The following is a 13860-nucleotide window of genomic DNA, read 5'->3' as shown; positions in this document are numbered from 1 at the left end:
TATGGTACTAATATATCGGCTCCTGTTGCTTTTTTGAGCCGAGGGTCTCCTGGAAACAGCCTCTCTTCCCTTTGGGGTAGGTGTAAGGTCTGCGTACATATTACCCTCCCCAGACTCCACTTGTGGGATTATACTGGGTCGTTGTTGTTGTTGTTGTTGTTGTTGTTGTGAAGCGAGAGAAGCAACATGTAGTAAATAGTAACAGAAATCTAATAAAATAAGAAAATATAAGGCTCACAACTATTTACTATTATTCTACTCTAATTTTCGACCTTCACACCATTTTATCAAGTGTCATGTCCTCGGTAAGCTGAAGCAGCGTCATGTAGGGGTGTCAATGAATATTCAAAAATCGACTAAACCGGCCGAATCATACCGAACCGAACCGATTTTTAGGTTTCTTTTATAAAAACGGCAGTTTTTTTTAAAATTTATAACTGCACCAATAGTTAGGGTAGATTTTTTATTTTATAAAAATAAACCGAAAAAATACCGAACCGTGCTAGATAAATTTTACATGTAGAAAATATATTTATATAGTAAGTTTAAAAATAATAATGCATTTGATTTTTCTTTGGGCCTTGGAATTATGAAAACTGTTACAAGCTAACAAGTAATTAAACTCAAAATACTAATTCCTAAAACATGTTATGCCACTTCTACTTAAACTAAGTTATTTCAAGTATCTTAGCAAGACACAAAATATTCTAGCAATTATGAGTAGCAAACTACAATGTATTGAATATGTTTCCTTTCATATAATTTAGACTTATCTTTTTGAATATTTAATCTTCTATAAACTTTATTCTCGAATCCTAGTTTAGTTAATATCTTTCCACTCGTGTGATTTATATTTTCTTTGCCTTTGCTTGGTTTCTTTTACGTTGTAGTAGAACAGTTGATGGATCTATACTCTAGCCATTTTTTTCTAATTTATCACCCTTTAAACAGAAAAAATGTCTAGAGAGTTTTGTTATGTTCTATAAAAGAATATATGTTATTGCTTTCTACTTCAACTGGTGAATTTTACATAATATTTAAAAAAATACCGAAAATTAACCGAACCGTACCGATACCGAAGAGAAACAGACATGATTGGGACGATTTTGAAAAGTCTAATTTTGGTTATACATAATAGAGTAACCGAAAAATTAGTATACTAATTTTATAAAATAATCGTCCGAACTGAACCATTGACACCCCTAGCATCATATCCTTCTTAATCACCTCCCGCAATACTTCTTTGGTCTATCTCTGCCTCTCCTCGTACCCACCAATAACAACCTAATATCTGTGCTATCATAAATTAGTTTTTACCCCTAACATACCCTTTTCCCTCTCCTCTCCTTATGTAATTAAAAAAAATTAAAGAAAAAGAAATATTGTACTAATAGGCTAGTGAAGTAAGCAATAATTATGTTTAAGAGCCCTTGTTTAAGCAAAGCCCAACAAAAGCAAGATAGTGATAGTGATATTGATAGTGATGTGTAGAAGGCTCCTCATTTAAGCAAAAGCAATGCTCCCATAGCCCACCAAATATACTTCTTGCGCTGTTTTTTGGTCTGCTTTTGTAGCCTCACTCTCTACCATCATTGTTCCCTCTCCATTACTCATATTATTATCCAACCTTCCCCACTTCACAACACTTACATTTCCATTAATCATTGTCCACCTTCACTCTTCTAATCAACAAGATTCTCCATTTTCCTTTTATCTTTTTCTTTAAAAAATTAACCCCATTTCTTGTTTTTCATTTTTACCCCATTTTCAGAAGCAGACATGGTTGAAGTTGAAAAAACCTTATGGATAGACTTGTGTCACACAATGACAAAAAAGATGTCTCTTTGGAATTTCAGCCACAGCTCAAGCATTTTATTCCACTAGAGCCTTGTACTAAATCCAAGAACCAAACCCATTTTTCTGCATTGAAATTTAAGGTTTCAAAATCCCTTAAAAATCTTTATCATAAAGCTAAAGTCTCAAACTTTGGTAGTAAAAGGTTTGAATTTGATGGCATTGTGATGACCAACTCTGTTTATTGTGCTTCTCCTGGTTTTCTTGATGATAAAATGGAGGTTTTGTCTGATAATTATGGGGAAAATGGTGGAAAGATTCAGTCTTTAATGTGTTTGAATGAAAAGATGATAGATAGAGAGAGCTGTTCAATTTCTGGTTTTTTGGTGTCAGAGGAAACTGTGAATGAAGAAGAAGATAGTGGGTCTGAGGATTCATGTTCTCCTTCTTCAATTGTTTGGCATATTGAGGAGAATGAGGTCCAACAGCACTGTGCAAATTCTGATGTTTCTGAAGAAGTAGAGAAACCTTATGTGGATAAAAGGAAATTAGAGAAACAAGGGTCTTGTTTGTCTGGTAAGATTTTATATATTCTTTCTAGACATATATTCTTGTTCTATTTTTGTATATAATGTGGCTGTTTAATGAAGGGGACCTTTGGCGTAACTGGTAAAGTTGTCGCCAGGTTCAAGCCGTGGAAACAGCCTCTTGCATAAATGCAGGCTAAGGCTGCGTTCTATAGACCCGTGTGGTCCGGCCCTTCCCGGCCCTGTGCATAGTATCGGGCTGCCCTTTAATATGGCTGTTTAATAAACTGGATTTTGGTGTAGAGATTGAAATGATGAAGGAGAGATTTTCAAAATTGCTGTTGGGAGAAGACATGTCTGGTTGTGGAAATGGGGTTTGCACAGCACTAGCAATTTCAAATGCTATTACTAATCTATGTGGTATGTTACTCTTGTTGCGTATTGAATTCTCTTTTAATTGTGTGGATTTGGTTTATGGTGACTAAGTTGTACATTTCTTTTACTCATTCGTCCTTTTGTTACCATTAGCTACTCTTTTTGGGCAAATTTGGAGATTAGAACCTTTACCTCCAGAGAAAAAGTTAATGTGGAGGAGAGAAATGGAATGGCTTCTTTGTGTTAGTGATCATATTGTAGAATTGATACCCTCTTGGCAAACATTTCCAGATGGAACCAAGCTTGAGGTAAGTCTGGTTTCTTTGAAGTTGTTCTTGTACTTTAAGCTGTCTACCACTGATGAAAGTTCTGCTCCTTTGGTTCGAGGACGTAGCAGGACTAATGTTTTATACCAATCACTTTATCAAATGTTTTGAAGGGGAGCCTTGGAGCAACGGTAAAGTTGTCTCCGTGTGACCTATAGGTTACGGGTTCGAGCCCAGGAAGCAGTCACTAATGCTTGCATTAGAGTTGGCTGTCTACGTCACACCCTTTGAGTGCGGCCCTTCCCCGGACCCTATGTGAATGTGTGCACCGGACTTTATCAAATGTTTGGAGCTTTTGAAAATCACTTACATTTTCACTTGTAATTTTGAAAATGGACTCATATATCGTAATGTGTTAATCTGTTTTCTATTTTAGATCATGACGTCTAGGCCGCGGTCAGACCTTTATATCAATCTTCCAGCACTTCGTAAACTCGACAATATGCTTCTTGTAAGATAACCATTCCTTGTTCCTTGGGAATTCAGTCGTTGTTGTTGAATGCTGAGTGATATATTCTAAAGTGTTTGCTTACTTTCACAGGAGATATTAGACAGTTTCAGAAGCACAGAATTTTGGTATGTTGAGCAAGGGATCTTAGCTCAGGAATCTGATGGGTCGTCCTCTTTCAGAAATCCTCTACCCCGTCAAGAGGAGAAATGGTGGCTTCCCGTACCTAGAGTTCCCTCCGGTGGTCTCAGTGAAGATGCAAGAAGGCAATTGCAGCACAGACGTGACTGCACAAACCAAATACTGAAAGCTGCATTGGCTATTAACAGCAACACCTTAGCGGAAATGGATGTGCCCGAGTCATATTTAGAAGGCCTTCCTAAGGTACAGACTACAATTCTTTTAACTGATGTTTGTATACTACAATTCACACAAGGGTTACTCATTTTGCGAGTTTTCTTATTTTTAATATTGCAGAATGGAAAAGCTAGCTTAGGTGATCTCATCCACAAATATATCACCTCGGATCAATTTTCACCTGAATGTTTGCTGGACTGCCTTGACTTGTCTTCTGAGCATCAAGCATTAGAGATAGCAAACCGAGTGGAGTCCTCAATTTATGTGTGGCGCAGAAGAACTCACTCAAAACCTTTGAGTGGTGCGCATAGGTCCAATTCAAAGTCCTCGTGGGAAATGGTTAAGGATTTGATGATTGATGGTGATAAGAGGGAGTTGCTTGCTGATAGAGCTGAAAGCCTTTTGCTTTGCTTAAAGCAACGGTTTCCTGGTCTTCCACAGACAACCTTAGACATGAGTAAAATTCAATATAACAAGGTTTGATATGGAAATCTCACTCATAAGGAAAGAACTTTTTTCACTTATGACCAATCATGATTATTGAAATCTAATGTTTCTTGTCGTTCCTTAGGATGTTGGAAAATCTATATTGGAGAGCTACTCAAGAGTTCTTGAGAGCCTGGCATTCAATATTATTGCACGCATTGATGACCTTCTTTATGTGGATGATTTGAATAAGCACTCGGATCAATTTGTTCCAATTTCCAAAGTCGGTATCATTGCTCATAAGAGCATGGGAACTCCACTCTCAGTACCTGTCAATGGCACTCCGTACAAAACAGCTTTCACCACACCAAGCTTCTCTCCTTCCCAACTTGTTAGTCCAGCAAAGGGAGAAAGATCAAAAATACTCGATGGGAGCAAGCTGTCCCATCGCGGGTTTGGTGTGAAAAAAGTTTTGACTGATTATTTGAGCGTTGATTCAAAAGGGAAGGACTTCAGCAGCAGTGATTTCAAACGATCAGATTCATTTTCAAGCACTACTCAAGATGTTTCAGCAACCGCGTCTATAGGCTCTTCAGAATGTTCAAGAGAAATTGCCAGTCCATTGACACACGACTCGCCTGGGAAAGAATAATAAAGATCAGTACCTTGGTTATATGAATGAACTCCTGTATATTTTTCTTCTCAAGAAAGATCCTTTTATGCATGCTCTCATTTATGTAGAGCCATGTATTCGAGTGTGAGATAGGTTTTAGTATATACTCCACTATTTAGCCTTCATTTATCAAGATATCTTTATGGTCATAAACTTGACGTTCGCTGCTCTTTTACTCTTTAGGTGAATTCAATTATGGGCCAGGCCTGATAGTATTGTTATTGGATTGTACAGAAGAATGTATTATGCTACTCCAGTATCATGTATAATTATCAGCCAGCGGCGCGTATATTTGATTTTTCCTTGTAATAATACTACCTAAAGATTGCATTTAAACCTAGAATTCTGTACTACGAAATTCTCAATCTTTTAAGGTTTCATTGGGCAGACTGGATCTGCAATATGTTGATGTCCAAAGGATTTTTACAAAAAAAGGATAGAAGTGCAAAAATAAGGAGTGGCAGCAAAATATATTATTAAGGGGCATTCCGAGAATTGAACTCGGGACCTCTCGCACCCTAAGCGAGAATCATACCACTAGACCAAATGCCCTGTGTGTTGTTTCTTAAACATTATTTATATTTATAATTATTCAACTATTTTTAGGATATAGGTCAATTTTGAAGAAAAAGCAGGACACAAATGCACTTGAACTGATTCATGGAATATGGTACAAAACTATTTGAAGTGAAATGCACACTTTATGAAACTTTGAATGAAAAGAATGCAGACAATTCTTGAATTTTAAGCCAAGTAATATTATTGTGCTTTCATTTGAGAACTTTAAAAAAAATCATATTAAAATATCAAATAGTAGTATATTTGTAAGATATTTGACGACTGATATTATATCACATTTAGGTTTCTCAAAAGCCATTGTCTTGTCTTTAGATATTTTTAGTTATAGGGATAAATTTTTATTCACACCAGGTGTTTACATCAATCCAATAAATACATAAAATATACTATCATAAAATTATAGTTAATTAATACACATTCTTACCCTAGTTTATCACTTAACCATGATAAATTAGTATAGTTTGATGTAAACATCTGGTGCAGATACATTTTTATCGTTTTTATGAAGGGGTTTAGTTTGAACTAACGCTCATATAAACTTTTATTTTACTTAATAAAGACATAAGTTGTGTTGAGATTCACATTTTTATCACTGTATGTTCAAACTTTTCATTTGCGTATCGTTATTAATTAAAGTTTCGCTAAATCTAAGTTAATCACGACAAAATTGACTTTTCTTCCCTTGATTATTTCAAATTATTTACTTTGGCCAAGTAAAGATGTCTACATTAATTGTATCTATGCAATTCTATTTATTCTTCCTCTCTGTCTATTTTTAGGGATAGCTTTCTGACTAGGTGTGGATATCTACTTGAGTTACTTATAAGCTAAGAATATCTCGGAAGTATTAATGGTTTTCTGAACCTGCTTCATTCCTTAAACACATATGAAATTTCGCATTAATTACATATTATGTATGTGTATTATATTTAAGCGTGTGACGGGGCAAGGTGCATGGTTGTGATAGGTAGGGAAATTCATTCTCTGAAATTAATAGACTGAAAGTCCTGAGTCCACTGAAGTTATGGTCCAAAAATTATATTTTGTAGTAATACTTTCTAAGAAATTTTCACATATAATTTTGTAGTTGTGGTAGCTAGGTATACTCTGTGATGCTTCATCTCCCAAGAAACATTGGATATCATAAAAGCAAGTGCATAACAGATTAATGGCGTAACATTTTGTAGTATTTTATACTTGGTATGTTATTGAACGTATAGACACATACGCTTCTTTAGACAACAAGTCGTTGTAGTATAGTGGTAAGTATTCCCGCCTGTCACCCGGGTGACCCGGGTTCGATCCCCGGCAATGGCGTTACTTTTGTCAAATTTTCATTAACATGATCTCCAATCAAAACTCCCTGTTTGTTGCATCATTTTCTGTCTATCTTTTATGTTGTTCTCTCTATTTTTCGGTAAAAAAAAGCTCTGGGAGACGAGTTCAGAGAGTTGTGAAGCTATTAAGTACAAAATAATTTCAGAGACACTGAGATAGATAAAGAAGTGAAGAGATTGAACTACTTAACAAAAACATATGATTTCCACACAGTTATAAGATTAGAGGTGTTGTAACTTTATTTCTTTGTTTAGTAGTTAACCATTTCTCTATTTGTGCCATGTCAACGTGCTAATCTTCTATGTATCATTCCAATTTTATGTCTGACTGCGTCATGGTACAACAACAACAATCCAGTAAAATCTCTCTAGTAGGGTCTGGGGAGGATAGTGTGTACGCATACCTTACTCCTACCCCGAAGGAGTAGAGAGGTTGTTTAGGAAGACCCTCGGCTCAAGAAAACAAAAAGACAAAAGGAGACAATATTAGTAATCCACATAAATCATAAGAAAAATAAGAATAATATGAAATGTAGGAGAAATATGCAAAGCTAAAGGGAAAGCTAATAAAAAGGTCCTGCATTGAAAAGCGAGATAGTAAGACACAACATTGCCATTAACAAACTATCTTAGACAAAACACCCTACTGTTTGACTCAAAAGATATCGAAACCTTTTTGAATAAATCAATTAAAGAAAATGAAGGGGTAAATCTTAGCTAAGTATAATAATATCCAGAACGAAAGATGGATAAAGAGAATACGGATAATATGACCTCCTTATTTATCTAATCAACCAATCTTTTACGATCAACCTTCTCACTCGTTTATGTAAGCAAATATACAACAAATATTCTGGATTAGTCCAGTAGTGCCCCTTACAATGTTGTTGTTTGCTATATATATATATATATAGGGAGTGAAACCCTTCTAAGCTATAAAAGACAAATTATAAGGAATATTCCAAGTATCCCCTAATGGACCTATATTATTACAAGGGTGGTACAATCTCGTGTTTGTCTTAAGGTCGTCCTCCGTAGGACGTTGGGTTACGAAGACCGAGTTCGGCGTACTCGTCGACGGTCGTGGTTATTCAAATTTGGACCCATACAGTTAGTCCCTCCGCTTGTCGAGGGCGCAACTTGGTGCGTACTCGATAAGTGGACACCATGCGTTCCTACGTAGAAATTTGATCCTTCGAAGCGTTATAGTATGGCCAATGGCGGGCGGTCAGCGTGCTTTGCAAGACACCAGGTTATGTATTTTACCGGGAAATGATGTCATCTTCATGTGCGTCATCATTACGCGTGTTTTTGAGACAGGAGTTGATGGCTTGTTGCTTCGATTCTGGTGTCGCTCTGTGACCTTCCGCTTCTGGCGCCACCCAATCCTATAAATAGATAGAGGGTTTGTTTTTTCGAAAGTTCTTGGCCATTTCACTTCTGAATACCCCTCCTCATTTCTCCGAGCTTGCACTGACAATCTTCTACTTCTTCTTCTCACATTCTTCATTCACAGCTTCTTTTTCCTTTTTTTTTGCTATGTCAACACCCTTTTCTCTTTTAACAAAAGCATGCCAAGGTCACACCGATCTCGTAAAGGGATTCCTGAGGCCGCCCCATTGTCCATAGTGCCCCCTTCGGGCGGTGAAGATATGGTGGTAGAAGAGGGTGATAGTCTTCCTACGGTGGAGGAGTTACTGCCGATACACCCCATATCTCGAACTTACTTCCTCAAAGATCCCCCTCCTACTCCTACCCCGTACTCTCTGAGACGGAGCAAGTTCACATTGACGCTCTTCGTGTAAAGTATGGTGTTCCCGTTCATGTTGACATAGTTTCGGCGAAGAGAGATTTTGTAAAGGTCCACAGACCAAGGTACTGCGCTTTCTATGAGTACCCTTTCGTGATTGGATATACTTTTCTGCTCTTCCCATTAGCGGAAGAGTTCTGTAGGTTCTACCAAGTTTGCCCAGCACAACTTTCGTCGTATACGCTTAAGATACTTGTGCTGTTGACCAAGTATGCGGAGTTGGCAGAATGTGACGTTTCTGTCCACCACCTTTTGTGCCTGTTCTCGCCTAGTTTCCACGGGGGTACCATGGTGCATTTGAGGCACCATGGCACAAAAGGGTTGGTGGTCGGGACAAACGACCGAGCAAGTTGCAAGTTTTGGCACAAGTACTTCTTTGTCAAAACTGAACATATCGTTTCTGACTCCACCAGGTCCTCGGAGCGATGGAATGAGACTCGTAAGTGTCGCCACTCATTTTACCCTTCCTTCGTATGTATTCATTATAAAGTTTGTTTTCTTCTTGTTTGCATCTATGGGACGTTCGCCTTGCCCTATTGCGGGTATAAGGGATTGGGTAGCCCGTTTATTGCCTCATGCAGCGGAAACCCGAGATTGGCCCACCTTCGTAAAGCGTTATGGCCCTAAAGTTCCATCTAGTAAATGTTTTCCCTACCATTTCGTTGGCTATATGACATCATTTTATTGATACAACCCTTCGTGACGACAGGTCGAGGGGCTTCTAGGCGGAGGGCGCCAGTCCCTGTATTCCAACAAGTCATTGCTGCCGTGGACGCACAGTTTACTTTGAGTGAGTCTGTTCAAGAGGGTCATCCTCAACCTATTCAATTAAAAGGTCCCTCTCGGGTCGTGGTCATGAGGTAGGAGGCTTCTTAAATACCGATCCCACACCTCTTGGACGAATCCTCAAACAGGGACGAGCCGTTGATGAGAAAAAGGTGGAGGATGGAGCTCGGGAAAGACGTGGTCATGGACGCTGATAGAAGTAGGGCATCATAGATGGTACCCGTACCCACATTTATGGTTGATGCCATTTTATCGAGGAGATATCCCCAAGCGGAAGGAGTTTACCCAGAAGCCGGCTCCGTATGCTCTGTTGAGGGCGGCGCATCGTCTAATGTTGGAGGCCGTCGTGTCGAGGGTGAAGGCTCAAGTTTAGATGTCAACCCGGAGGACGTTAACGAGTTTGTAGGTCGTTATACTCACGTAGAGGTCAGAGCGGAAGGCTCTGATCGTCACATAGTCATCCCGGGGGACTACAGCTTGTTGTTAAACTGTGAGCAAGTGGCGTTTGTTTTAGCTCCTCTATGTGCTGCCCCTGAAAGCAAAGTGCTTACAACAATGAGTGACGTGGAGTTGTCTCAGGACATCGCCGGTATGACCTTACGGGTAGGTGCCTTTCTTTTCCTTTTCGTCGTTGGGTTTTTGTGGCAATTGTCGACCTGTATTTTTTTTAAACTTCTCTTTTTATTTTGTGCCAGACCCTCATCATGGAGACTGAGCGAGAGCGTCGGGAGAGGAAGAGGACGACCATCTATAGGAAGATGTCATCTAAGTATCAACGGTATCGTGCTAAACACCGTGCGATGACCGACATTTATAATCAGGACCCTGGATTTCAGTTATTCCGCGAATGGCTCAAACAGAGGGATGACCAATTGGAGCGTAAGATTGAAGAGCTGAGGGAGCGGGATGAGGAGCTTATGAAGGTTGTCACCTGTAATAGTGAAATTGAGGCTTCCCTTAAGGTGAAAGAGGAAGAGCTTGAGTTGAGCAGGGGGGTGATGGCCGAGAATGCCGATTTACAAGCAAAGGTGGCCAGTTTGACCGCTGAATTGAGTACGAAGGAGGTGGAGGTTAAGGGGCTTAAAGGCGAGTTGGACGTCGGTGCTGATAAGCTAGCGGCAGCTATTTCTGGAACTACGTCTTTAGAGAATGCCCTCCATGTTTGTAGGTCGTAGCTGACTGAGGAGAAGGAGGCTTCTAATATTAAGGTCGCGGGGCTTGAAGGGCGTGTTAAAGAGTTAGAAGCGGAGCTATCTGCGTTGAATGGACAATTGGCCTCGCTGAGAGTGGAGGATACAAGTCGACGCTCTCAACCTTCTACATCTCGTGCCTTAGCCGATCCGGTGTGCCTTGTCGTTTATATGAGTTGTGGGTCCTTGCTGAGGCTTGGCTTGATGTGAACAAGGCTTTTCACGCCGAGAGGAGGGCAACTGAAGCGGAACTTCAGGCCGTGTATACCAAAGCCCGTGTAGCTCGTGAGGCATGCGATTATGACCCTCTTACACCTGACGGGGATGACATCAACTCTGATAATGCGAACCATCTAGATTCGGACTCTTGGTGCGAAGATGCTTGCCCCACCGGGGATGATGTGTAGTTTTTTGTTTGTACTTACTTCCGTTTTGGGGCTTTTGTAGGGGGCGTGCTTTAGCTTTTTTGTAAGGATAGGTGTAAATAACATTTTGATGTAATGTAGAATTTATTTTGTCGATTTGTTGGTCTTCTTTGCAACGTCTATGGTATCTGGGATACCTGTCGAGCTATTAAGTCGATTTAGCTTTTGGACGAGGTCGATCCCCTTTTTCGTCGATGGCTGTCACACCTCCTTTTTACCTACACCCGGAAGGGTATAAAGGAGTTTTTCCAATTAAAGGATAATCGGAACGAGATTTATTATTAAGATTTAGAGTCGCCACTTGGGAAATTAATGGTGTCCCAAGTCACCGGTTGAATCCTGAACCGAGGAAAATATGACTCTGTTAACAGTCCGCAAACCAGAAATCTGAGTAAGGAATTCTGTTAACCCGGGAGAAGGTGTTAGGCATTCCCGGGTTCCGTGGTTCTAGCACGATCGCTCAACTGTCGTGTTTAGCTTATTTATCTGATTTTATTACATGATGAACCTATGTGCCGATTTTTACTTTTAACCGCTTTTATTTAACATTTTTAAAGAAAGCGGAACGTCATTTAAAACGTGTCTTTGGATCGCGTCACATGAAATGCACCCGCAATCCTGAACACATTTATTCAACGTTTTGAGATTTGATTTAGGTCACATGAAATACACACCCGAGTTTAAGAAGGTAATTTTATTAATATCGCGCCTAAATAGACTAACGCATTATTATTTTAGGGAAGGCCGTGAAATTCGCTAAACGGCTCATCCAGAATTCTACGTACTTCATTATATCCATTTATTGAAGGGACCGCAATTTGCATTTTTATTTGGCGAGGCTCATCTCATTTTTATTTAAAGACTGATCCTAAAGCGACTATGATTTTTCTAATTATTATTGTCTCTAAAATAAAGAAAAGAAATCCTAATTAATAACGACTATATTTGAGGTCAATGGATTTAGGATACTTGAACTGTCAGCCAGCTTGGGCCTGAAGCACAGCTCGTTTAAATGGACCAAAATCCAGGCACACACGAGAGCAAGCCAATCTTAGGCCTGAGCCCAGGTTTACACGGGCGTTTAATTAAAACCAAACTTGGGCTGCCTGAAATGCGTCGGAGCCCAGTCCATCCGAGATAGGCTGTTAAGGCTTGATCGCCCATTCAAAATGAATTTCAAGTATTCATGGACAGCTTCAAGTTACTCGTATTTCACCATTTACAACAAAGGAAAAACATGATACACCTATTCAGATTGATGAAACAACAAACCTTTCTGATTTCAGCTTAAAGCTCAGATTATTTCTACTTATCTTTTGATGAGCTATTGGATACTATTAAGGTGAAAGAAAACATATATTGAGAATGTTAAATTGAGGCTCAAATGATTCAGGGTTTCATGCAAGTTTACTATCAGTACACATGAGAATTCAAGGACTCGAAGTGATTTCTTATTTCAACTGCCTTCTGACTTTAATAATCAAATTAACAGGAACAAAATTAAACTAGCCAAAACTAAAGGATAATTTCAGCTCACATTACTACAGTTCGAGAACTTTATACTAAACATACAAACTAAGTTAGCTACAACTAATTTCATTCCACACTCATCAATCTAAAGTCTATTACTCAAATCAATACCATCTTAATCAACTAGAAACAAGTAATAATTTAAACAACTTAAATTATATCAGATAGCATCCAAAGTGCAGAGATCTGGTAGCAATTTTCATTTCAACTTCAACTTGGAGTTACATGGAAGCAAATCAAGGAAGTGTACCTAGAATTGGAACACAAAATGAAGAGGAAATAGAAGTCAGCTGAGGCAGTAAGAACAGACAGCAGCAATTTGAACTCAAACAACCACAATTACACCAATGCTTCAGCCCGAAAATGAATTAGGAGTATAGAAATGCTTTTAAACCAAAGCATTAACGGATCCAGCCACAACAAATTCAACTAAGCACAAATGACTTCCAAAATGAAAACAACAACAACTCACAGCAAACAACACCCAAATTGATCCCAAAATGCCTCGACCAAACCCAAAAACTGCCTGAAATCAACTAGAAATACCTCTGAAATTTCAGCAACTAAAAAGAGAACTAGTAGATGTGAATTGATAACTAGAATATCAAAATTAACCTACAATTTCCAATGAAACGGTGATTTTTTTGGGTTTTTTATTTTTTTTTTTCTTTTGTTTTTGTGTTTTTGAGATACTAGATCTAATTGGAATTGGAAAATTCAAATCTAAAATTCAGATCTGCAGCCAAAGGTTTTTGGGGGAATTTTTGGGGTCAAAAAACTTGTGAATTAAGGCAGATAGGCTGCCATTTATAGGCCCAAATGAGGGAAACACTCAGATTTCAAATTTATCATTTTAGTCCCTCTTTTATTTTACTCTTTAGCTGGTTACTCCCTCATTTCCTAACTTATTGCCCAAGCTAATACTCTAACACTTTCTGAAAATCTGTCATGGACCCTATATAGAATGTTCTAGAGAGTTCTTATTCATCCACTTGTAAGATTCCCTACCCTTGAGTTACCCCAATTACCCTTAACTTAACCCTGCAATCATTAACCTACCCACAGCCCTATTAACTAACCAAACAACCGTGGTCTAGCTAAACAAACTCAATCACACATCCTAAACTTAAGTAACCACTGACCTATTACCAATCAACAAACAAACTAATTAACAACCAAAACCAATATGAAACCAGATTGAAACAGTTTAAACAATTAAAGAACAGATTTATGTTACTAACCAATACCCCCTTAACCATGGTTAATTAAACAAACTC

General features: G+C 38.7%; 1 protein-coding gene and 1 non-coding gene across 2 annotated transcripts; one reads left to right on the top strand and one right to left on the bottom strand.

The window, feature by feature from the left end:
- Positions 1-1534: 1534 nt before the first annotated feature.
- Positions 1535-5262, top strand: LOC107829741 (rop guanine nucleotide exchange factor 7). Its single transcript, XM_016657211.2, has 7 exons — positions 1535-2370; positions 2625-2741; positions 2850-3004; positions 3399-3473; positions 3564-3854; positions 3948-4304; positions 4399-5262. Exons 1-7 carry the CDS (start codon positions 1803-1805, stop codon positions 4903-4905), a joined length of 2070 nt encoding a protein of 689 aa, XP_016512697.1. The 5' UTR covers positions 1535-1802; the 3' UTR covers positions 4906-5262.
- Positions 5263-5406: 144 nt separating this feature from the next.
- Positions 5407-5478, bottom strand: TRNAP-AGG (transfer RNA proline (anticodon AGG)). Its single transcript has one exon. It is a non-coding gene; the product is annotated as a tRNA-Pro (tRNA).
- Between the last annotated feature and the right edge of the window lie 8382 nt (positions 5479-13860).

Source organism: Nicotiana tabacum, chromosome 5 (genome assembly GCF_000715075.1).
Source record: "Nicotiana tabacum cultivar K326 chromosome 5, ASM71507v2, whole genome shotgun sequence".
NCBI lineage: Eukaryota > Viridiplantae > Streptophyta > Magnoliopsida > Solanales > Solanaceae > Nicotiana > Nicotiana tabacum.
The sequence above is the reverse complement of the archived record's forward strand: the minus strand, read 5'-3'. Positions and strand labels throughout refer to the sequence as shown.

Excerpts from the sequence above, each read along its gene's own strand:
- LOC107829741 (XM_016657211.2), top strand. The coding sequence starts at position 1,803 with ATGGATAGACTTGTGTCACACAATGACAAAAAAGATGTCTCTTTGGAA. Across the intron at positions 2,371-2,624 it reads ACAAGGGTCTTGTTTGTCTG|AGATTGAAATGATGAAGGAG; the intron begins GTAAGATTTTAT and ends ATTTTGGTGTAG. Across the intron at positions 4,305-4,398 it reads GTAAAATTCAATATAACAAG|GATGTTGGAAAATCTATATT; the intron begins GTTTGATATGGA and ends GTCGTTCCTTAG.